The sequence below is a fragment of the Bactrocera neohumeralis genome, chromosome 4 (genome assembly GCF_024586455.1).
Source record: "Bactrocera neohumeralis isolate Rockhampton chromosome 4, APGP_CSIRO_Bneo_wtdbg2-racon-allhic-juicebox.fasta_v2, whole genome shotgun sequence".
In the NCBI taxonomy this organism is placed as follows: domain Eukaryota; kingdom Metazoa; phylum Arthropoda; class Insecta; order Diptera; family Tephritidae; genus Bactrocera; species Bactrocera neohumeralis.
This window is the reverse complement of record NC_065921.1, coordinates 69,433,310-69,459,641: the sequence shown is the minus strand read 5'-3', so window position 1 is coordinate 69,459,641 and position 26,332 is coordinate 69,433,310. Positions and strand designations below refer to the sequence as shown.

Genomic DNA, 26,332 nt, shown 5'->3' with positions numbered 1-26,332 from the left:
TACGGACGGAAGCTGCACCCAGGCTTTTTTTTAAAATTGAAAATGGGCGTGGCGCCGCCCACTTATGGACCAAGAACCATATCTCAGGAGCTACTAGACCGATTTCAATGAAATTCGGTATATAATATTTTCTTAACACCCTGATGACATGTACGAAATATGGGTGAAATCGGTTCGCAACCACGCCTTCTTCCAATATAAAGCTATTTTGAATTCCATCTGATGCCTTCTCTGTATAATACGAGTATAAACATTAGGAACCAATGATGATAGCGGAATAAAACTTTACAAAAATACGGTATTTGAAAAATATGTAAATGTAAATGACGTATTATGAAATCGATTATCACTTTACCATGCGAGAGTATAAAATGTTCGGTGACACCCGAACTTAGTCCTTCCTTACTTGTATTATTATATATTACCCTTCACGAAAAAATGCCCCTAAGAGGATTTTTCGAAATTCAAATTATTTTCCGAGTTACAGCTAATTTTGTGACTCCGATTGCGCACGACTAGTTCTCAGACTTTAACCTCGTTTTTCTCATAGCTACTTTTCTAGAAACGGTGTGCATGCATCTCAAGTTCTACTCAACCGATTCATATGAAATTTTACACAGAGCTTTCTAATACATTATAATATCGCTCTACGGAGGGCTTTCGAAAGGTTTTTTTTTTATTTTTAAAAAATTCCGAACCACAAAAAAGCAGGGAAAATACGAACCTTTTTTTTTCAAACCTCCACCATTTTGTAAAATTTTTTTTTTTCAAAAACGTTTCGTAGTGCGATAACTACACTTTTACTCTTCACGGACTTTGCATAAATTTTCATTTTAGGTCAGGGAAAGGACTTATATCCTGCACACCCAAGACAAGCCATTGTTTCATCAGTCTCTACTTGGCCGACCTGCAGGTTTTTAAAATTTAATTTTTTTTCTTATATTATTTATGTTTTGTATTCTTAGAATATCAGTAAAAAGCATGTAAAAAAATGGATCGTCAAAATAATTTTTGATTTTTTTTATCGCGTCAAAAAAAATACCTAAAATTCGGGCTTCTAAACCATAATACCCCCTTAATAGTTTTAAATATGCAATCAATCTCCCAAGGGACAAACTCAGGCTACTTCTCGCTTTCTACATTGACCTTTGTAAGCTCAAGAAGCACTTATGTAACGTGGGCCTAGCTTCTTGTGCAAATTGCCGGTTCTGTCATGTGGAGCCTAAACCCAAGAGCACCTGCTAATTGGAATATACCTATATGCTGTGGTTAGGGTCGTTGTTGCTTAGGAGAGGGTACAATAAACCTTAGGCCGCGGTGCATTCCTCATTTATTTATCCATTTATTTATCTACACGTAGTTAGATTTATGTATCAACTGCACTGTATTCTTATAGTACACCATGTCGTATGAGCAACACAAAATGTACAAATTGCTATTATTAATGCTCAGTTCATTTCATGCGTAATTTTTTCTGCGTACAACTTGTAAATAAATATTTTTGTGGAAAAAAAACGTTAATACGAGCTGTCAATTCACTACCTTTTTGCACACAACAAGTTAATATTTAGTGCCTCAAGTAGAAACCCCGAAAATTAACACACTTTTCAATTGTTATTTTATGCGCCGTTTACGCAACGTGTCTGGCATAAATGCCATGTCTGAAATTACCTGCTGACAAGAAAGTGTGTGCGCGCCGCAAAGTAGGCTACGAACGTTTAGGCAAACGATATATGTGTAAAGAATACTAAGGACTCGTAGCAACCGCAACTATCTGGTTATATGTAGTATATGTTTTAAGGTGATTCAAAAAAAATGTTTTTTTTTTTTTCGTTTGGTACTCGGAAAAATAGTTTCCTAGACACCTCTAAGAAAGCCTCTTCAAGCATGAGTTCTTAATTGTAACGAGAAGGTCCTCCTACATACAATTTACAATTTTTTCTTATTATCAGACAGAAAAATTTATATCTCGCTTCCAAGTACTTGTAAAAAGATCTTGTTTCTTAGATTTTGTAAGAAATTTTATGCTCTACAAAAAAGGCCTCCACGATTTTTTCGTAAACCCAACCGTTTAAAAGATATTAACAGTTGAAGTTTGATTATTTTTCTGAAAATTTTTTATTTCTTATGAATTTTATAACTCAATGAAAAAAAATTATTATGAATGATGAAACTTATGGGCTTTCTTAGAGGTGTCTAGGAACCTATTTTTCCGAGTACCAAACGAAAAAAAAAAATGTTTTTTGAATCACCCTAATATTTATATGTAATATATATGTATGTATGTGCGCTGATATATAAATATATTGAATATAAAATTATATATGTATAAGATATAGTTAAATGTGTGTATATGTTTGTGTGCGTATTTCACTCTAATTTCACACACACACACATTAATAGCTAGTTTAGCATGTGGCGACTTACGATTTTATGATGCAGCGCGGCCAACTCACGTTCCGTCACACGTCGGCTGGCTGCCTCGCGGCGTCTTTGCCGAAATTGACTGTATTTGTAGGCCAAAATGACGCCGGGCAAGGCGAGCGCCTCCAATGGTGATTTGCGGCCGAATGGCATGCTTGCTACTGTTCGTTACTTAACGTGTTATTGTTGTTGTTGTGGTTCTTTTCGGCTATTTGTGTCTGCTTTTCTTCGTTTTATGCTTTTATGTTGAGCGTAAGTATTATTGCTTGTTTCTTATTGTTGTTGTTATTTGCTATTGCATTTGGTATGTTTTTGTTGTGCTCTTTGCTTTTCGCCGACTGCCTTTTCGTCGGCAGTTACGTGCTTGCCTACCCAATTAGCTTAACCCCAATTGGGCGTACATATGTGCGAATTACGCTATTACGCAATTTCATTTAAGCACACACACGCACTGTGCTATACACAATATATATTTATATAAATTTCACACATATATATTTGTATATCTGCTTTCACTTGCACTTTCTGTACGTTTTATTGTTGTTGTTCTTTCTTTTGCAGCTCGCTGTTTGTTAAACTGAACACGTATTTCTTAACTCTGTGTGTGTGCATGTGTTAGCTGCGCTTTTCCACAACACTAATCCTGACACAAAATGTTGCGGATTTTCTGGCTTGTTACTTCTTCTTAATTTTTAAAAAAATTTTTCTCACACAATTTTGCGTTTTTTCACTTTTTTCTTCATACTTTTCGTTTATTATTATTTTTTTGTTATTTTTTTTTTAGTTAATTCTGCATGCTTTGGATACACTGAACCACTCGGAATTTTTGGCAGCAAACAATTATGTTTGAAATTAATTAAAATTTCTTTTTACTTTATTTCTGTGCTTATTTAATTTAAATAATTTTTCGTTTTCTTCGATATAAAGATTAGTGACTTTAGAAAATATTAAACGCGATTCACTAATGTAGTAAAAATTGTAAAATAGTAAATACTTCGCATTATTTTCTTAGAGGCAATGTCTCAATATGTCTTCGCAATATATCCTGTAGGGGTTGCATGGGTTTTCTCGCCAGCCTTTTTTCAAAATTTTTTTTCATTTAAAAAATTAAATATTTTATTAGAATTTTTTATTGTTACAATTATACACCATCAGAAAAAAAATCTGAAATTTTTTGAAAAAAATATTATAAGCTCGGCCACAGCGACGCCGACCTTAACTTAGAACTTGAACGCAGGAAAAAAAAAATAAAAATTGAATTTTTGGCAGTCAAAAAAAAAAAAATTAAAATTTCAGTGAAAAATTTCGTGACAGATTTTTCAAATAATTGTGATCCAAATACCTCTTGGTTCAAGTCTTTAAGAATTGTATCTCAAAGACCTGTGTAAAATTACATGAAAATCGGTTGAGTAGTTCTCGAGAAATTTCGCCAACCAACTTCAAAAACCACAGTTTCACAGAGAAAAACGTGTTTAAAGACGGCGCACTTAGCTTAGAGAGCCTCAAGGCAGTATCTCCAAAACGATTACTTTATCAACTTTAAGATATAGGACAATATTCTAAATGTGTTGCAGAATTAAAGAAGATATAATAAAAAATTTAAATTTTTGAAACCCGCAAGCTCATGTAACCCCTTAGATTTTAAACCTGAACTTAGCTAATTTGATAAAGGAAAACTTTAGAACATATTTAAATAATATTAAGCGTTTTTCAAATTAATTTTCTGATTTTGACATGGTAGATGGCGCTGCTGCCTTTATACTTCTTAAAGTCCTTCTTTTTCATTCAGTTAGACTAGGCTTTGTTTATGGAATGTGCTCTTGCTAATAGAAATATCATTCACACTTTCTAAATTAATGAAGGTTGGTAGAAAAGTTGTTACCAAATATAGACCAAGACCTGAAAGCTATTAATTTCTTAGTGACTGTCTGAGATTTGGACGTATTATTCAATCGAAGTCGCTTTTATACTTTTTCTGGCGTTTGCAAAACAAGGACCTGTTCTCAAGATATTAGTAAACAACTTTCTTCAATGAATTGTTCGATAACAAAATTCCTTCAGATATAAAACTCGTTTATTTTTATAACAGTTATGTAACAGTTTAGTTATTAGTTTACGAATTAACGCATTCAATATTCAGTAGGTGACTGTGTGCCTAACATAATTCTCAGAATCATACTCTTCAATTCGGTCTGACTAAAACAGGTTCCAAAAGATATTCAGCATTCGGTAGTTAGCAATGATGTTGGAATATCACGAAAATGAAGACTCTTTACGAAATCTTATATAAAATTTGGATTATTTTCTGTCTCATAACAGGTACTCAAAAAGCAAAAAAACTGTAGTCTAGTTTCTAAAAGAACTTCAAGAGTGGTAATAAATCCATATGTCTTCAAAGAAATGTAAAAACATTATAGCTGTTGAATTATTGGTTCGTGAGATGTGTCATTTCGAATAATGCTAGTTTCGGTATTTGGAAATAAAACCTTGATTCATATTAATTTCATGCATATTGTGTCAAAAAAGTACCAAGAAACTGTAATTTAAATTTCCTGGATATATGATATTCCAAAAATATATATTTTGCTATGTTGGTAGGACTGTCCTTAATTACTATGCTAAATATGAGCGCGTTCGTCAACTAGTTTGTTTACAGCAGCTGCTTAAGTCGGTACACCTCAGAAGTTGCAATTTGAGTATTATACGTACTCTGTATTATGCGAAGCAACTATTGGTTACCTGTTTGCTTAACTCCGTATTATGACAAGATATACGTAAGAACAACATTTACAAATTACTTAATTTTATAAGCAAAGTAAATGTTCTCCAATTGCAACTTTTCGGGCGCTTTTGCCATTTTATGGTCGTAATAATCGTCCACCGGTGCGTGCTATACGTCGAATTGTTGAAAATTTCAAAGCAATATTTCTTTACATAATGTTCAAGTGCCAAAAAGATAAATAATCGCTCGAAGTAATGAAAATATTGCTGCGTTTCAGGCTCAACTCACAACCTAGCGGATTTTGAGAAAGGTTTTTCAGCGAATACAAGTCTAAAATAAAAACAAGTAAGGAAGGGCTAAGTTCGGGTGTCACCGAACATTTTATACTCTCGCATGATAAAGTGATAATCGAGATTTCATTATACGTCATTTATATATTTTTAAAATACCGTATTTTTGTAAAGTTTTATTCCGCTATCATCATTGGTTCCTAATGTATATACTCGTATTATACAGAAAAGGCATCAGATGGAATTCAAAATAGTGTTGTATTGGAAGAAGGCGTGGTTGTGAACCGATTTCACCCATATTTCGTACATGTCATCAGGGTGTTAAGAAAATATTATATACCGAATTTCATTGAAATCGGTCTAGGAGTTCCTGAGATATAGTTTTTGGTCCATAAGTGGGCGAGGCCACGCCCATTTTCAATTTAAAAAAAAAAAACTGGGTGCAGCTTCCTTCTGCAATTTCTTCCGTAAAATTTAGTGTTTCTGACGCTTTTTGTTAGTCGGTTAACGCACTTTTAGTGATTTTCAACATAACCTTTGTATGGAAGGTGGGCGTGGTTATTATCCGATTTTTTCCATTTTTGAACTGTATATAGAAATGCCTGAAGAAAACGACTCTGTAGAGTTTGGTTGACATAGCTATAGTAGTTTCTGAGATATGTACAAAAAACTTAGTAGGGGGCGGGGCTACGCCCACTTTTCCAAAAAAATTACGTTAAAATATGCCCCTCCCTAATGCGATCTTTTGTGCCAAATTTCACTTTAATATCTTTATTTATGGCTTAGTTATGACACTTTATAAGTTTTCGGTTTCCGCCATTTTGTGGGCGTGGCAGTAGGCCGATTTTGCCCATCTTCGAACTTAACCTTCTTATGGAGCCAAGGAATACGTGTACCAAGTTTCATCATGATATCTCAATTTTTACTCAAGTTACAGCTTGCACGGACGGACGGACAGACGGACGGACGGGACAGACAGACATCCGGATTTCGACTCTACTCGTCACCCTGATCACTTTGGTATATATAACCCTATATCTGACTCTTTTAGTTTTAGGACGTACAAACAACCGTTATGTGAACAAAACTATAATACTCTCCTTAGCAACATTGTTGCGAGAGTATAATTATGTGTTCTGCAACACTCAAACCTAAATGTATGCACGTGAGCATTCAGAAAAGAGGCAACATAATATTGCAGGCTGAACACAAGTGCCAAGTGTCTAATCTATATCTGTATTACATTGTTCTCACTCAAAAACTGAAGCCTTTTGACCACCGTAAAGTTCGTGAATATGCTCCTTTTGCTTGGAGCACCTTAAAACGATAAAGATTTTTATAAGAAAATCATCTTCACCGCTGATGCTCACTTTCTTCTGAGTGGTGCGGTAAACAAAACTGTCGATTTGGGTCGGAGAAAATCCACAAAATATTCATGAACAACCAATACATGCACCTAAAGTAACAGTTTGGTTTGGTCTAGCGTCTGATGGAATCATTGGTCCGTACTTATTACGAAATTGAGCTGGTGACACCGTTTCTGTCAAGAGTTAGCGGTATACATCAATGATAACCAACTTGCTATGAGAGGAATGGCAAGAAATTGATCTTGACAACATCTGGTTCCAACGAGAAGGGTGTTTCTTGCCACACTACATATGCAATAACCGAATTATTGCGAGAAAAGTTTGGAGATTCGATTCATACAAGAAATTGTGATATTAACTAGAGACCATTCAAGACAACTTGTGATTTAACACCATTATACTACTTCTTGTGGGGCTATTTGAAGTCATTGGTCTTTAGCAGTAAACCAGCCGCTCTTCAAGCTTTAGAAGTAAAAATTGAACGCTATATTTATGACATACGGCTTGAGTTAGTGGATAAAGCAGCCAAAAATTGGATTCATCGAATTCGTTCCTGCAAAGGAAGCCATGGAGGCCATTTTGATGGTGCTACATTCAGAACTTCATTGTATCGATTGTAATTCAGATTATATAAAAAACATCAACTATTTTCACATAATTTTTCTAACTCCGTATGATAGGTTCTTATGTAAGCTGCAACTATTAACCATAAGTGTATTTTTTCAAACCAGATAGACATCAATTATAAATATTTCGAATTTTTCTCAATAAGCATCAGTAAGTGGAATTAAAATTTGTTTTAAGTTAAACATTTGTTTTCTGATTGCTTGGTTAATCGAATCAGATTTGAAAAAAATGTCACAGCTGTTTACAGAATTCGCAGGCACATGTTTAACTTATTCAGTACGAATCAATAAATCCAGAAAACATGTAATTTTTAAAATTCAAAAACACGCAACACGATAATTTAAAAAATTCAAACTTCCAGCATTAAAAACTTGCTTCAATTACAACTGCCAAATGACTAAGAATTTCACTTGCACTTTCTAGCTGCATTGAGGGCGCACACATTTGCACTGAGCTAACAAAATCGCCATAAATCACTTCCAAGCAGTGTGACAAGCTCGCGCGAAGCGTAAATTGACTGCTGCAACAAAATAAAACGCGTACACAAGCACGAACTCCTACAAGTATGCTACTGATTTACTATTGCAGCGTTTAAGTCGAAGCAAAAGCGCGGGACTGCGGCATTAGTTTACTACAGCTACTTGTTGTTGCTTTTATATATACACTTTAGTTGTTGTTTTTGCTAAAATATGCAGTTTACTTATACGACTGATGCTTTGGTTACGTTGAAGCGCGTCGCTGATGTGACCACGTGCAAGCAACCACAACGAATGTGTCGCACTAGCTCAATGTTTCGGCTCGTACATGGCTGATTTGGGTAGCTTTGCCGTTCGCACGCAGCGCCGATCCGAATGCCGCAGCCGAACAGCATCCCTGGAGCATGCAAAATGTTTGTGTCAACAAAGCGAAATAGAAGAGCGAGTGGCAGAGGCGAAACGACTGTTGGTGGCTTTGGAGGGGGATGGGGAGTGAGTATGTATGATATATGTTTGATATGTGTGCATATGTCGAAGTGTGGTGGTGGGCGGGCTTTCGAAGTTAAGTTCGAAGATTTGCTTGAAGACAAATTAATCTTAATTATTTTTTATTTGATTTAATTTTTTTAAATTTATTTAATTTTTTATTGTTTTAATTTAATTGAATTTTTATATTTTTTTTTAATTTTTTTTTCATTTTATTTTTATTTTAATTTACTTTAATTTAATTAATTTAATTTTAATTTGATTCATTTAACTTTTTATTTTATTTGATTTTATTTAATTTTAATTTTAATTTAATTTAATTAGTTTTAATTTAATTTAATTAACTTTAATTTAATATAATTTAATTTAGTTTAATTTAATTTAATTAATTTTAACTTAATTTAATTTAAAATAATTTAATTTAATTGTATTTAACTTTATTTTTTATTTTATTTTATTTTATTTTACCTAATTTAATTTAACTTAATTTAGTTTAATTTAACTTAATTTATTACTTATCCAATTTAATTTAATTTGATTTAATTAAATTTAACTTTATGTTTTATTTCATTTTATTTTACTTAATTTAATTTAATTTAGTTTAATTTAACTCAATTTAATATAATTTAATTTAATTTGATTTAACTTAATTTTTTATTTTATTTTATTTTACTTAATTTAATAAATTAATTGAATTTAATTTTAGTTTATTTTATTGTATTTCGTTCTATTTAATTTAATTTAATTTTTTTTTTAATTTCTTCATATTTTATCTCTTTTGATTACGTGTCTCTCACATTCGAGCGTTATTCTCTTACTTTTGCTACACAAGCACGCCTTCCAAAGTCTGTCAAAGCACTTTCCTGCTACCTCAACAAAGGTCTTTTTGGAATTGGAAAGAGAACGATGTTGGAGAACATCTGGGCATGTAAAGCTACAAACATTTGCAGCGAATCAGCAAATAATGTTGGACCAGATCTCAGCTGCTGTGCAATTTTATTAAAATTTTAGCGGGTAAAAAGGTCAAGTTTAACGCGCCTATAGGTATGCTTTTTTTCAATGAAATTCTAGAATTACCAGTCCATAATTGGTACTTTTAAATTTAAGTTTTTTCTCGAACTCTGAAGTCATATTGCTAATGAATTTGCCACCTTTAATACCATCTGTCTTGTATCACCTCATTGAAGTCGACGCCCCGAAACGACACGTGTCAATGAGTCAGTCGCCAGTCCAAACACTTTGCTACTCACGCAGTCAGTCACGCTTCAGCGCTCGCGTGTACTCCTCACTAGTCGCTATTGCAAAAACAAACACAAACCCAAAAAAATACAAAAAAATTTCGCCTTCATCACGCGATTGTCGAATTTTCGTCGCAAACGGACATGCAATTGACGGCTTTCGTTTCGATTTTAATGTGCTTGAAGAGTATGCTGAGCTTTAATTTTTACCTAGGCGTAGCTAATATTGCTTTTCGTTCAACATTTGCTGCTTTAATTGACGCGAATAATCTGTGCTTTCGGTTTTTGTTGCTATATTTGGTAAGCTGTGGCACGTGACCCACGCTATGCGTTGCGTATTTTCATTTGAGTTGTTATTGTTTTGGCTTTGGGCACTCTCTCTCCTTGCAAAACACCGTTAAACACACGCGTATTTGTTTTTTTGTTGCTTTCTTTGCTTTATGCCAAGTTGTCCTTATAAAGACCAACACCGCGCGCGCCAAGCTCTACACAGTTTCACTACTCAACTTCAACTGACTGCCCGACTTAGCTTCGCTTGTTACTGTATTATTTCACTGACACTGCGTTGTTTTTGTTGTTGTGCGTTTTGCGTTTTCTCAATTTACTGTGTGCATACGTTTGCTGCTCGCTGGCTGGCTGGCTGGTTTGCCGGTCGACGGAGGTGGGCCCAGGTATAAGTTTTGCATGAGCTGGCGCTCACTTCCAGTGCGCATAGTGGAAGCGCGAGAGCGCGATAACTGTTTCAACATTTTCGCTGTTTTATCGTGTTCAGTTCTTTCTTTTATATTCATTTTTGTCTTTTGTTCTCCCGCTTTTTCACTTTTTCATCGCTCTTTAGCAAATTTCACCCACTTTGACCGCTCCACAGTCGCTGGTGTAAACAAATCGCTGTCAATATTTTCTTTGCTTTCATTTTCAACGCTCTTTCGTCATCGTCAGCATGTCACTGATATGTCAACCAACAACATTGTCATCCCCCACTGCTGCCGCCGTGTGCCGAGTGTGTGGCCTTTCTTCGGCTTTCAGCATTGCAGACTGTCCTTTAGCATTAGCTGTGTCTGTGACGTTGAAATTATAACCTATAAGCAGCATTTACTTTGTGAAATAAATATGTCACTTCCGTCTGTTGTACGTGTTTTTGCGTTGATGTGATATTATAACCATTAGTGCCAGCAATGAGTAAGGAGAGCGACAGCAAGCTGAGAGCGAAGCGACTGCATTGGTAATAGATGTTGCTGTAAAATATTGTTGTATAAAAAGTAGTAATAAAATAGTTTCTTAGCGGTTAGTGCCACATCACTTTTAAATCAAACCAGCTAGTAGTTGCATCATGCACTGTATTTTGAGCCATTTCGTCACAAGTTATCATTAAATTGTTATCATTCAAAAGAATGGTGTGCTGTCTACTCTTAACTTGTTCAAAATGTCTTTTAAACGACAACATTTTGAAAGTAACTAGTGACCAAATGGCGCAAAAAAGACTACTTCGGAATTAGTTTATTACGAACTAGTTAGTTGCATCTTGAACTATTGAAATTCGTGCTTACCTTTAATCAGTTCAAAATGCTTTTTGAACGATAAGAATTTGGCGGTAACTAGTTACGAAAGACACTACTTCGGTACTAGTTTATTACGAACTAGTTTGAAATTTATATAATATGGCCTAGTTTAATAAAAATTTTCTCTAATTGTATCCAAAACTAAAAGCAGCAACACTAATGCGAAAAGCTAGGGCAACGCAAAACCAGTTGCCCTTACGCTATAACTTAGCAACAATTTTACTCACAAATAAATCATAGTCCTCATAAACTCTCAAAGTATTAATGTGCTAAAAGGTTAAAAAAGTTTTGTTAATAATTTCTTGATGATTTCTTGCTGTGTTTGCGGTCGTCACCAGCACACCATTATACATATTTACGCGCAATAAATTGTCTGAATTCCCGCATGGCGTTACCCTAAGCATGTGTATATCTCGCATTCCCGCCTTCTTGCTTATGCTCCGCTTTATTTACTTCACATCTTCTTTTCTAATTTGTTGGTATAATATTATGCGGCGCGGTATTAGCGTCAAATCATTTGAATTCCCTTCTGATTACGCTGATTTATTTGTGCAATTTGTGAAAATCAATTTTTTTGCAAGATATGTCACCAATATATTATATATGTATAAGTACATTCAAACTAAAATAAAGATATATACATAACATATATATAATATTTGTATATAATACATATAAGACACAATTTCGAGCATAAATGTGCAAAGCATGCTAGCTTGTTGGGGTCACGGCTTTAGTAGTGGCGCTGGGCTCTGCATGAAATTGACGGTTGTTGCTTGTAAAAGTTTGAGTTGAATGAAAAAAGTTTGTCTAAACGTGACTTCATAGTTCGCTAAGTTTTTTAGCTAAAATAAATGTTTACTTTTGATTATAAATTCAAGATTTTGACAAAACTCTTGAGGATGACACTGCGTATGAATAACCTGTTTAGGTTTTTAATAATTACAATTTTAATGAGAACTTTTAACTCTTTTGCAGCACATTAATGATTCTTCTTGCTTATTTTGTTATCCATTTCCATTTTTTTTTAGCAATACTTTCTTTGGTCATATAAGTTTCACTTGTTGGTGATCATTTTTAATCAACGAAAGCAGATAATTCATGTTGTTAAGCCAAAAAAAGCGTACTTGATTTTCATTGAAATAATATAATGTGTGGCTTTGTGGACAACATTTTTCAGTTAAACTAATTTATATACGCCATATTGTATAATTATTTCATATCCTAGCCTTTTCAAGAACTTCATCTTAATAGCACTGAAAGGTTTCCGGCTTCTAATGACATTAAAACAGATATGGATTTGGTATTATGTCCGCAAATGATGGGGATATGAAGATTTCTCTCAATAATTTATTTAAACACGGCTTTAGACCCGGCATATCAACTCTAGGAGCTATAAAATGCTTCATTGAAAGTGTAGAAGCTGCACAGCGTAGTTGGCATAAATACAAAATAATAGTGTTGCTGGCCACTTTAGATGTCCGAAACGCCTTCAACAGCGTTGATGGCTGGATATGAACGATGCTCTCGAAAAAGGCTTTCAAATTTCCAACTACCTCAGAGCTGTGTTGCGGCGACCAAACCAGAAAGGTCACGAGAGATAGCGCTCACGTCAGGAGCAGCACCAAGATCCATTTTAGCCCAGACTTGTGGAACATCAGCAAAAACGTTATACTAAAACTCAAAATGCCAGACGAATCATATTTAATTAATTACACGGACGACATTACAGCAGTAATTACAGCATGAGACACAGAAGAAGTACAAAGTACTTCGGTTATGTTACACACAACCTCTAGCTCGCTACGGAAAAAACAGAGCTACTACTGCTAACAAATAAGCACATACCCCTCGAAATAAGTATGCAACGACTACGGATATTCTTAGCACACAAAAAGCAGTAAACTACCTAGGCGTAAGACTGAACCCCAGACTAACCTTCTGGGTACAAGTCCAGCACGCTGCAGTAAAGGTAGCGAAGAGTATCTCCCGACTGTTCAGACTAATGGACAACATACAAGTTCCCAGCCAAGAAAAGAGAAAGCTCCTAAAGTCACAGACAATTAGCGTCATATTATATGGAGCTGAGATCTGGGCAGATGTGCTTAGAAAACCGGCGAAAAGTAGTCGCCAGAGTGCACCGCAGCTCTCAGAGTTGTATCAGCCTACCGAGCAGTGTCAGGCGATGAAATATTAGTTATAAGCGGTAATACTCCAATCGACCTTCTGGCACACGAAAGCAACTTCAAAAAGTATCTCCACAGAACGTGAAAAGTAAAGAGCCGTCATGCCCATAAAACGACGCGATAAAAGACACACACACACTTTCTTTGAATGGGTGCATTGACAACGAATACACACCGCGTAAAAGACCTAAATGGCCCAAAAAACGTAGACAATTTAATTAGCGTCATGCTGGAGAGTGAAACAAACCGACGGATTATCCAGAAATTCGCAGAAAATTTGCTACGCAGCAAAAAGCAGGACCTGGACGCAGGTGCGAAGATCTAAGCCACTCAATGATGAGAAAAATGGAACGCCATCCTGAAATACTGCAAATGTGGTCTCAGGGTGGGCAACAGCTCCTTAGAGCGGGGTTTTTAGTAACCTGCACGAGGCACATACCGTTGCGGTATGATGATGCGGAAAGCATTTTCCACCTGCTCAACCGGAAAACATAAAAAAAAAACAAAAATAAAAACCTTTAGCAGTGCAGTCCTCTATTATTAGGTTGTCAAAAAAAAATCTTGCGGTATTTTAATGGGTCGCTATTTGTTTTTTAGTTGGCGCATTCAAACTGAAAGCGCGTAGTTTTTCAGTTTTATTCATAAAGTTGGCTTTTCAAACTTTAAAAATTCCCTCCACCAAATTATTATTCTTAGAAACTTATCGCACAAATCACTAGTGATCGTCTTTTTGACAAACTTTGTCGCAGAAAGCTTTTATTTCACGCGCTAACATGTGTTTGATTGATTGTCGTTTCTTTTAAGTCGTTCGTGAGTTATAGCGTCGCAAACATGGAGCAAAATAAAGAGAAAATACGGCATATTTTACAGTACTACTACGATAAAGGCAAAAATGCATCTCAAACCGCCAATAAAATTTCTGCAGTTTATGGACCCGATACAGTTTCCATTTCCACCGCATTCAACGATGGTTTCAAAAAAGTTTTTTCGTTCTGGTGTAGAGGTGGTCGAAGATGCGCCACGCTCCGGAAGGCCTGTCGTCGAAAATTGCGATAAAATCGCTGAAAAGCCTTGTCGAAAGAAGTTCCGGCATAGTAGCAAAAAATTTCACGAAAATCCGTAGCATCGGTCAAGAGCTACTTTCAGAATGTTTTTTGCCACCATAACAACGGCAAACAATATCTCAATCCGCATCGGAATGCATGTACCAAATTGTATCCAAATATTTCAAATTTCATGTAAGCTAGGCAGCCAGTGTAAAATTGATTAGGCTTGTCAACGCAAATGATCCAAACATTACCTTATATTGAAATCGACTAATTATTGTGCAGCGAAAAATTTATATCGGGGCGTATGAGTAATATTGTAATATATTTTATTGTGCAGAGATTATATTATATATTTAAAAAAGTATTTCTAGTTTAAAAATTAAATTTTAGTTTATACCTTTCATAAATACTCGATTAAATTTTTTTATGGACAATTATTTACCCTAGAGAGACCATTACTATGTAAGTGCACCAGAGCGTATGAGTGTTTTGGTTAAACACTTTCGCTTTCTATATTTCTAACTGCGTGTATTAACTTAAAATTAGTTTCTTAAAGTTTACAACTTTAAGAATCAGAGAGAACAAAGAACGTCTTTCAAAAGCCGGATGATAAATCACCGCAGTAGCAGATCCAATAAAAGAGCAACTTCAATGTTTAACTCAGCTTAATTACAAACACAGTGCAAACGGAACACACACGATAGCAAACTAAAACGAAGTAAAGACAAAACAACTAAAAACAACAACAATTTACAAGCATTTTCCATTAAACATTGATAAGTGGCCGATAGAAGAGACAAAATACACAAAAAATGCAATCACAATAAATATTTTCCCAACAAAGCGAGAACTGCTGGCCAACAAATGACAGATAAGAGAGGCATAAGGGAAAACACGCCATACTACAAAATAAGAAATGCTAAACACTACAAGCTGGCGATTTTGTTTTCATTGTTTTGACTGATTTGTCCATGCAAACGTATGTAAACACCGTTTCGTCTGACCCCTCAGTTGCAACACTTCGCTGATGTCTCAAATAGTCGTCAGTGATGATTTGTGATGATGATTTTGTTGTTATTGCAACGTTTTTGCGCACATTGTTGATATTGTTATTGTTGTCTTTAGGTATTGCTAGATTATTACGCAGATCAATAGACGTCATACGCGCAGGTCACACAAGAAGCCGAGGTGAAAGCGCCGTTAGGCAACTGTGCTAAAAGTCAAAGTGATTTGAAGAAGCGGAAAAGGACAAAATTGCGGGTCAGCGTTGTGAGAGGGTGCATGAGAAACAGAGAGCAGAGGAGAGAAAGCGTTACATTGCGCACAATAACGAGCGGCAGAGAGAAAGTTAGCGGGGAGCAGAGTCGAATATACTTGAAAAGCGAAATTTAGCGTGAAGAAATAAATAAAAGCCGGGAGAGAGTTGTAGAAGTTAAAATGTATATAAACATTACATGTGAAACAATGTTGACTATATTACAGTTGTGTTATAAATTGAAAGAAAAAATTGTTTGAAAATGAAAAGCAAATCAAAGTGCAAATTTCACTTAAGTACACTAACTTTATTGCGCAAAAATATTTTTTTATTTAATTTTTGCAAATTAAATGAAATTAAGAAATTCTCTCTTTAATGCTCTCTTTCAGTTGTACACCAACCTCTCTCAAGCAATGGAAAGACGCCATTGGAAGTGTGCAATTCACGTTTACCTTAAGAGTATGTTGTATTTGTTGGCGGTATATTTGCGCTACTAAATCGCTATGCGGACTGGAAAGTGTTGTGTTCCGAAGGGTGGAAGAATTAGCGAGAGCATGGTGTCCAAAGGTACGTATGAAATATGGCCATCCCACGAAGCTTGCAAGACGAAATACAGTGACGGCTGCTTGAAGGGATAAACCCCTAAGGCGAATTTTAAAGATATTTAATCGAAATATGATGTCTAATATGAGAAAGAAGAGAAGAGTCTTAACGCCTAAGGTGGTTTTTTAGATATATTAGGTTGTCAAATATCTCCCTTCCGCCTTTTTGTCTTTTGAATTTCGCGGCTATGTATAAAGCGCTACAGAGCTCGTATCTGCCAATACTATACATCTTTGGAAGGTCTTGACAAAATCCACAAAACGACTATATGCATGATTCGTTTGGATATTGCGTTCAACAGTTATAGACGTGTAAACATGGAGTTCACTAACGCCGAAATTCGCGCTATTTTAAAGGTTTTCGCAAATCCGCTTGAGAAACGTTCGGTCAGATTAAGGTGTTTTGGGGAATGGTACTCTATCACTTCGAACTGCGGAGGAATGGTTTCGACGAGTCAGAGCGGGTGAAAACAACACCATGGATAAGCCAGCCGGCGGAAGACCTGTGACGACGATCAAATCATGGAAAAATCGAGTTTGACCGGCGTGTGGCATCTCGTGACATCGCCCAGATGATGTGAGTTAGTTATCAGACCATTTTAAACCATTTCCAGAAGGCTGGATACACAAAGAAGCTTGATGTTTGGGTGCCGCATGATTTGCCGCAAAAAAAAAACTTCTGAACCGAATCACCGCCTTCATTTTTGAAGCGAATGGGGACTGGCGACGAAAAATGAATCAAATACGACAATACGAAGCAAAAGCGGTCGTGGTCGAAGGCCGGTGAAACGTCCCAAACAGTGGCCAAGCCAGACTTGACAGGTTGGAGACCCGAGGCACACTGCAAAAGTCGTGCAGAAATGGCTAGCGGATCGAAATTTCCAATTGATTAAGTGGCCAGCTCAAAGCTTTGATCTCAACCCAATTGAAAATCTGTGGATAATCGTTAAAAGACGATTGGTACAATATCAATCAGCTCCATCAAGCCTCGAAAAAAATTTTTTTTTGAAAATTTATTTTTTATACTTAAAGCATAAAGAGATTAATAAAACAAAATTAGTATATTTTTTTCTAAAAAAATTTGCTTAACTTTTACTTTAATAAGTTGATCATTATTTTAATTAAAAATTGCTCTAAATTTTTTGTAATTTCGAACTCTAAAAATAAAAATATATTTCATAACAGAGCAGGCAAAATTTGCATACAATTTTGTTTTTCATATCGTCCTAAGGCTAGTTGACTAGTCCATATCTGGTCAATATATTTTATTTTGTATTATTTTCTGCTAAATTTAAAATTGATGAAAGCTAAGTATTAATAAACAATATATTTAATAATAATAGAAACAAATTACTTGGATAAATATTTTCCTAAATTATTGCTTCAAATAACCAAGCAAGTCATTGTTTAATTCAATTTAACACCTATTTAAATCACTGATTAATATATTCTCACCTGAAAAACGTTTCATAAAAATAATAGAAATCCAATTTTTTTATCGCTTACGATTCGCTACACCATCTTTTATATGTAATATCGCAAAATTTCAAGCTTTCATTCCCAGATATAACCAATATATAACCAATCAATAACAAATTAATAACCAATTCATAACCAATACATAACCATTTTATAACCAAAAGCCCAATTTTCTTTCAGAATAAGTAGCTTCAATATATCGTTTTTTCTTCGCCTCTAAACATGTGAAAAGTGATGTGACTTTATTTTGCATTGTAAGTGACGTTATGTACATTTACCCCTTCGTCAAAAAACATAACATCAGCCTCGTGTCACCTCACATTACGACTTCCAGTGCGTTCCCACTACTACGTATTCGTATAAACATGTGCGCTCGAGCGTCTGCCGCTCTGACATAGCAATCACTGTTCGTGAGACCATTATCAACAACCTGCACAACTTCGCTATATACATACATAGTATATATACTAATATGTATCTATTCGTGTACATTTATGTGTGTGTGCTTGCAGCTTTGTTGTTCTTATTTTTGTTGAATGCCATTAAACTGTGCTTACATTGAAACAATGACGTAAATGCTGCCCCACAACAAGATGTGTCGTGGCGTTTGCTAATATTACAACAGCAGCAACAAATACTATGTACATACATATGTATGTATGTATATGCTAGCATTTTAGCAACATTGTGCGCAACAACAAAACCAAAGAAAACAGCACAGGACAGCATAATTGTGTTCGTTAACACGAAATTGTTCGCGTGAGCACTAAGAGCTGAGAGGAGAGCGACGCTAAGGTGTTTGTTGGCGTTATTTAATACTCTTTTGTATGCTCGTAAATGATAATGGGTTTTCCTTTTTTTTCACATATTCAATTACAAAATGCATTTATGCTAAATATCGGGTCATCGAATCATCTTGATATTATCGTTTACTATTTGTGGCATGTTTATTCGAACTATTTTTTATAGAACCATCAGATGGAAGGCAATGTAATGATAGTTAAGCAGTCAAGAAGCATGAGAGGTTGTTGTTGTTATTTTAATATTAAATTTGAAATTGTTTAAAAGTACTCTGGGTCAATGCAACAAATTAGGCCAACAGATTAGAATTCTTATATGAAAGGTTCGTAAGAGTACGCAGATGATATGTTGGAATCAAGTTTATCTCTCACGCTTACTGAACTATTAAGAAATATATGTATTTTGTAAAGTATACTGAAATCTCGATTGTTTAATCTAGCTTATCGTCTGCAATCAGTGGTGATAAATACCGCCGACGACACTTTAAATTTGCTTATATTTCTATATTTATATATTTTCATTTTTGTGTTATTAATGAAAACAAAGATTGCGATTTGTTAAAAGAGAGATTATGTTTAAAAAAATAATCGAGTTAGTAGTCTTTAGAGGATGGAGTTATGTGTAGAAGTTCACGTATTTCAGGAAAATTATCTGAGCACCCATCACTTGGGAGTATTGAGAAACGATTCTTCTACATGTGGCTCAATCAGCTCACGACTTCCGGTATTAAACCAAGTATCCTCAGAGTAGCCAAAAAACATCCGTTTCAAGGCGACCTAAAGTGAGAAGGTGAATCAATCCCCCACAGAATTATGCGCTGGGTTTGGGACCAGCTACGTAAAAAACACCCCCAATGAAAAGGTTAAAACAGCCTTGGATGAGAGACCTCTTTTGATGACGACCACTGCAAACATGCTAAGAATAACGATTTAAGGGTATGAACCTGGAATGTCCGGCCCCTTAATAAGGAAGGTGCCACTGCTCAGCTGGTTGATGTCCTAAGAGTAAGATATCACCGCCATCCAATAAATGCGAGGACTGGACGAGAATTGAGACGAGTAAGTTATTGTGGAATTTACTACAGTGGCCATATAAAGGAGCGCAAATTCGGTGTAGGATCCGTGGTTGGAGAGAGACTCCGTCGCCGAGTCTGGAATTAACGCCTCTGGATGAACGTCTAATCACAATCCGCATCAAAGCGAAGTTCTTCAACATATCGTTGATTTCCGCCCACGCCCCGACCGAAGAAAGGGACGATTATTGGAATTTAAGTGTTCTCTGCCTAAAAGATAGACCCTACAATCTGCGCGAACTACCGTGGGATTAGCCTCCTCAACATCGCATATAAAGTTCTATCGAGCATACTGTGTGAAGCTGGACCTTATCAGTGTGGCGAAGCGTATGCATCTGGTTGTGAACGAGGACAAGCCGAAACATTTCTTCTCATCAAACGAACAGTCGTCGCACTCGTGACTTGCTTCCCACGTCGCTGCTAATAGGTACAACTTCGAAGTCGTAGTTAATATCGCTTATCTTGGCATTAACACCAACAACAACGTCGGACTCGAAATCCAAAGCAAAATAACTCTTGCCGACAGGTGCTACTTCGGACTGTTGTTGAAAGTATTCGACGCAGTACCTACTGGGGGAAGCAGAGAAAGAGGTAGGCCTCCACTCCATTGGAAATACCAGATGGAGAAGGATCTGCGGAATATGAAGCTGTGACATAGAAACAATATTGTTTGCGGTCAAGAATTCAGGAACTAACAACGAAATTCGATCGTACTCAGTGTCATGAATATCAAGATAATAAAAAAAACATCAATACAAATATAACAATTTTGTATTTCAAAATCTGCGTTATTTCTGAACAAATCTCATATTAAGATAATTCTCTAATATGGACAATTTTGTAAAGATATGAAATTTTGTACTCGAAATCTCATCGCCAAAATTATTAATGTAGATCTTGATAAATATATTATTATATAAATATATATCAACAATCTACAGCAACTAGTCGATTGTGTACAAACTGGAACTTCTATCACGTTCGTTGCAACAAAATCCTCCAGTCTCCAGTCTAGCCGACACTGAATACAGTGATACGCAAACGCTGAAGCTTCAAACGTGTCAGAATACTGGACTTGAGCAACAAGATGTCCTTTCTTGATTACAACGACGATATTGAAAACTGAGTCGACCAGGCTAAAAATGTAACAAGCTTGAAACACCATTCACAATGGAGCCTACTCAACAACTTCACCTATTCCATCCCCGTAAATAGCATACTTGCAGTCAAACTACCACCCATTGCATTCGAAAAGCTCGAGTAGCTCTGAGAATCTAAAGTGACCCTTCCGCAATTTCAGTTTAATCTTCTACTTATTCAGAATCGACCCTGACATACCAAGTATATGTATGTCCAGGTGACTCAAACCACCGCTTTGCATGCCTAACAAACATCACCCCCTTACCTATGGTCCGAACCAGTCGAAACAGCACGTTTTCTGGGGCTACTGTTAGATAATTTCGATGACAACCAAATCGAAACTTACAACTCAAGTCAATACTAGTTAAGCGCTACTACAATTACAACGGAATCATAAGTGAGGTATTATTATCCTACATCTAAAGTAGCGATTAAGGGTGCTGAGAGAATTAGTACCTTTAGATATGGTACGTATATATAAAGTGGCAGTCAGCATAAGCACTGCTTTTTAATGTTGAATATCCTAGAATAATGTTGAAAGCGCTTTTATATGTATGTACGTATAATTTCTTGTTCAGTTCCATCATATGGCACTTAAATATTCAACATTAAAATATGCCACGCAATAGCAATTATTACAACAATAAATCCAACAACAATGAAAACATCGAAATAGTTCACTCTAAGCAATTTGAGCGGCTGTCTAAGTAATGCATTAGACATAGGCATGCATTCTTACACAAACACACGAACCTCTATGCTCACTTCTACATACATACACACTCATTATACATACGTACACATTTATTTTTGCAATACACGCTGTAAAATTTAAGGTTGCTGGTCGCTTGCAACAGCAGCCGCGGCATAAACGTTTGTCTTGTTGTGAAATAGAAAGTAGGCCTAGCCTTGTGAAGCGTATATGTATATATCCATATACTTGCGCTCGTTTATATCATACATACATATGAGGGCCCATATATACTAGTATTGGTCGATTAACAAGCGGCAGAAAAATTGAGTCTGAACAATCGAGTCTGAATATTTTGCTAAACAACTCTGGACCATACCCACCCTTCTTGCGCTGTTGAAGGCGTTTCGGACAAGTTATACCAAAGTCCCTAGGGTTTTTCGGCGTGATTCCAATAATTTTTTATAGTTTTGGCCTAGTCTTTAACTAAAAGAGCTCAGATATAGGGTTATATATACCAAAATTAATTCTTCTGTTTTCCGTGCATTTTTTTTTTGAAGGCGAGGGTAGTCCTTGGCTCCATAAGAAGGTTAAGTTCGAAGATGGGCAAAATCGGCCCACTGCCACGCCCACAAAATGGCGGAAACCGAAAACCTTAAAGTGTCATTGCATAAAGATTTTAAAGTGAAATTTGGCACAAAGGATCGCATTAGGGAAGGGCATATCTGGAAGTAATTTTTTTTGAAAAGTGGGTGTGGCCATACCCACCCTTCTTGTACTGTTGATTATAGCGTTTCAACAATTTCCATATACAGTTCAAAAATGGAAGAACCACGCCCACCTCCAAAAAGGTTATGTCCCTAAAAGTGTTCTTTGTGAATATCTTCGCGTAGTTAGTCCCAGTTTTTCTTTTCGCTACCGTCGATGGCGTGATTCAGGTCCCTTTTTGATGCTTTGTATTGCTCTGTTACTCGGAATGCGGGTCCTCTGCGCCTGGATCTCGTTTAGGATTTGCGAAAGCGGAGGCAAGCTCTTGTTATATTAAGCATTGTGTGCTCAACACTTTCCCTTGCAATTATGGGGGAGCTGCTAGATGGGTTCTGGTCTTCTAATGCGGCGAGTAATTTTGAAGGATCTAGTTTCGAAATGTTTCACTTTCGTGTTCCAGTATTTTTTCTGTGCCGGTTAGCGTTTATTCTGGTGTAGATCATGAAAGAAATATACTGATGATCGCTGCTAGTGTAATCCTCTAGAACTTTCCATTTCTTTATTGAGCCTGCCATGGGTTTTGATGATAGGGTAATGTCTGGTGTGGTTTTCTTGAATCCTGGTCTTCTAAACGTGGTTGCATTTCTCGTATTGAGTATTATTCGGCCAAGCCGCGCAGCCATTTCTAGAATGCACCTTTCTCTCGAGTCCGCGTTTGGTATACCCCACTCTAAGGCTTTCGAAGTTTTTGAGATATTCAAATGAAATTTTATATTTAAGAGGATTTTGATATTCAATTGATCATTTGTCGGTATCGGTCAGATTGGACAACTATGTATATCACATATTGCCCATACAACCAATTTGTTCAGATTTTGTGAACTTCACCTTAAAAAACATTGGTTCGTAATCGGTTAGGCAAAGTTGATCTACATATAAAACATTTACCGTAAACGCGATTTTATAGAAAAAAGTCGACCCGCTTTAATATACACTGATTGTATTTGTGTGTATGTGTGCAAAAAGCATTACCGTGCAACCATTAATGCTTTTTAGTCATTTATTTGCTTGTCGTTTTTTTACCGTTACATGGTTTTACGCGTCAACTCGTCGCATTGGCGGCTAGAGCTCGCCGATATATTTGACTGGCAGAATTTCGGTTGCATTTTTACACAATTCACACACACACAAACCGTCTAAACAAATAACAGTACCACGCTGATATGCTCGCTTTGCAGTCGCTTTCCATTCTAACGGTATGTGCTGGTGCACCGTTGCGTTGGCGCGTCATTCGCATTTGTCGACGTCACGAAAGCAGTGTCCTTTCTACGCTGCTGTGTATCCTCGAAAGGGTTGTTGTCCTTATTTCACGTCAATTCGTTTATTGTTTTTGCTGTTGTTGTAATTTACGTACTTCCCCATAAATGTTGGCGCTCTTAGCGACTACTGATTGCGATTTCTTTCGGGTTGTGCTTATGCTTTCGCAATTCAATTGCTTCGTCGCTATTTTTAGAATGCTTCGCTTTGTTTTTGTTGTTATTGTTTTTTATGGTTATGGTTTGCGCACAAAACGCTATCAAATTTCACTTGGCAACTTGCTATGTTGGTGAACAGTTGTATATGTATAAACATAGATATGTGTATGTGTGCTCTTTTAGTTGGGGGTGTGTTTAGCTGTATGTGTGAATATCTAAGTGTATATGTCCTTCAGAGTATGTGTGTTAACGATTTCTCAAATTTTTTTGCTGTATTTTCTTTCAAATTTAATAGATGTACTTATTACTATCTACTTTTGTTTAGCTACTTCCATTTAAAAAATGTTTAAATTTTAGACGGACAGATGTCCTTGAATGTTCTCAAGCATTACGTATCACGCTTCAACTTTTTCTTCACTCACTTATAAAAACTGAGTTAATCACATATAAGCTTAGCATCTCCAGAACAAATTATTTTGTAGATGATATTTCTCGATGATAAACAGGTTAGGTTAGGTCGTGGGTATTGATTTTGCCAAGTATAAGTAGTTCGGAGCACATCTTACGATTCACTTTGGACCATATGGACCATTGGAAATAGCAGTCGCCTAATTTCTGGTTGTTGACCAGCGCCTGTCAAGCTCACTGGAGCCCCAAAGATCCAGCGCTAGAATTCAAGAGGACATCAGAAGATAATAGTAAAATATAGATATGTAAAGAATATTCTTGGAAAAACCAATTATAATTGACTTTGACGAATATATTTGAATTAAAAGGATCTTCCTTATCTTTCCTTACACACTGGTTATCAATATGTAAGTCAAGCTGCTCTTCTCAAGATTATAAAAACTGGGTTTAAGCTCGAAACCAATCGATGCCTATGAAGCAGACGTTCCATTTCCCGACCATGAAGAAGTTCAAATAGTAATTACCCGTCTGAAGAACAACAAAGCGGCAGGGGTTGAAATACCGATTGCCAGAACTGATAAGAAGCATGCATCAGTTTCTTTGTAAAATATGGTCGGACGAAAGCATGCTTAACGATTGGAATTTAAGTGTGCTATGCCCAATCCATAAAAAAGTAGACCCCACAATCTGCGCCAACTACCGTGGGATTAGCTTCCTCAACATCGCATATAAAGTTCTATCGAGCGTATTGTGAAAGATTAAAGCCCATCGTCAACAAACTGATTGGACCTTATAAGTGTGGCTTTAGACCTGGCAAATCAACAACGCCAAATCTTGAAAAAAGACTTGTGAAAACGAGATCGACACACACCATCTCTTCGTCGATTTTAAAGCTGCTTTCGACTGCACGAAAAGGAGCTGCTTTTATGCCGCGATGTCTGTATTTGGTACTATCCACGCAAAACTGATGCGGCTGTGTAAACTGACGTTGAGCAATATCAAAAGCTCCGTCAGAATCGGGAAGGATTCTGTACCAAACGAGGTTTTAGACTAGGCGACGCCTTATCATGCGACATATTCAATGTATTGCTGGAGAAAATAATTCCAGCTGCAGAGCTGAAACAATCTTATATAAGAGTGTACTGCTGTGTATGCCGATGATATTGATATCAATATCCGCGCCGTTTGTTCTGCTTTCTCCAGGTTGGACAGGGAAGACTCATTGTCTGGTAGTGAAAGAAGGTAAAACAAAATATCTCCTGTCATCAAGCAAACAGTCGTCGCACTCGCGACTAGGCTTCCACGTCACTGTTGACAGTCATTACTTCGAAGTCGTGCATAAGTTGATCTATCTTGGAATCAGTATTAACATCACCAACAATGTTAGCCTGGAAATCCAACACAGAATAACTTTTGCCAACAGGTGATACTTCGGACTGATTTGAGAAGTAAAGTCCTCTTTCGGCGGATAAGAACCATACTCTATAAGTCTGTTATTATTCCCGTTCTGCTGTGTGGTACAGAGGCATAGACAATGACGAAGTTGACATTCCTAACAACAGCCTCGTCATATATACATACATATGTATGGATTGATAAATATAAGAGCAGTGCTAGCGGCTGCAGATACAGCAGCGGGGGGCGAGATAATCTACACTCACACTATCAACAGAAGCAGGAACAACGTGTTAGATGGAGAAGCATTTGTAATAACAACAGTAGCAGTAGGGAGAGTGGAGTTGACAGATGAAGTGGTAGAGAAAGCATTCGATACTGATGCACAGAATTGCCGTTGTCAGATAATTTGCTCTGAAGATTGCACATCTCTGACTGCAATTCGTTAAGCTTAACGAATGAGGAATTTCGATCATCATATAGTTGTTGGATTAAGAGAGCGCCTTCGAGTTTATACTTTTCAGTGAAGTAACTTCAGCTATGAGAGAAAATAGCAACAAATTTACCTTGTTAAAATAATGATGCTCCAATAAAGGTTCCGTTGATACCCTTTGTATCTGATCAGCACTTTGTTGGTGCAAATTTACAGTGGAAGTACTGAGAGGCTGAGCATTGCGCACTGTTGGCGAAGCAGGTTGTGAACATATTGTATTTCTCCGAATGACAGCACAAACTTTGAAATAATATGCCTTTTTAGATTTAATCAAAAAATCTGCATCAGCCTTTGACTCGGCACGATCCACTCTTAGACGACAAACACACGGCATTAAAACAAATGGGAATTTGAATGAAAGAGCAAAAATACGTCCACACACTGTGACA

The 26,332-nt window shown here is 36.3% G+C and overlaps 1 protein-coding gene across 4 annotated transcripts in view; it reads right to left on the bottom strand.

Annotated features, from left to right (window-relative positions):
• Positions 1 to 10,123, bottom strand: part of LOC126757017 (uncharacterized) — a 157,587-nt gene extending 147,464 nt beyond the window's left edge. For 2 of the 4 annotated variants that reach the window (XM_050470585.1, XM_050470588.1), the window contains exons 1-2: positions 9,841 to 10,123; positions 2,428 to 3,385 (exon numbers count right to left, since the gene is read on the bottom strand). In XM_050470585.1, the coding sequence (XP_050326542.1) occupies positions 2,428 to 2,577 (150 nt within the window). In that variant the 5' untranslated portion in view covers positions 2,578 to 3,385; positions 9,841 to 10,123. Of the gene's footprint in view, positions 1 to 2,427; positions 3,514 to 9,840 lie in introns of those variants that run through there. The other 2 variants (XM_050470587.1, XM_050470586.1) reach the window with 2 other exon arrangements.
• Between the last annotated feature and the right edge of the window lie 16,209 nt (positions 10,124 to 26,332).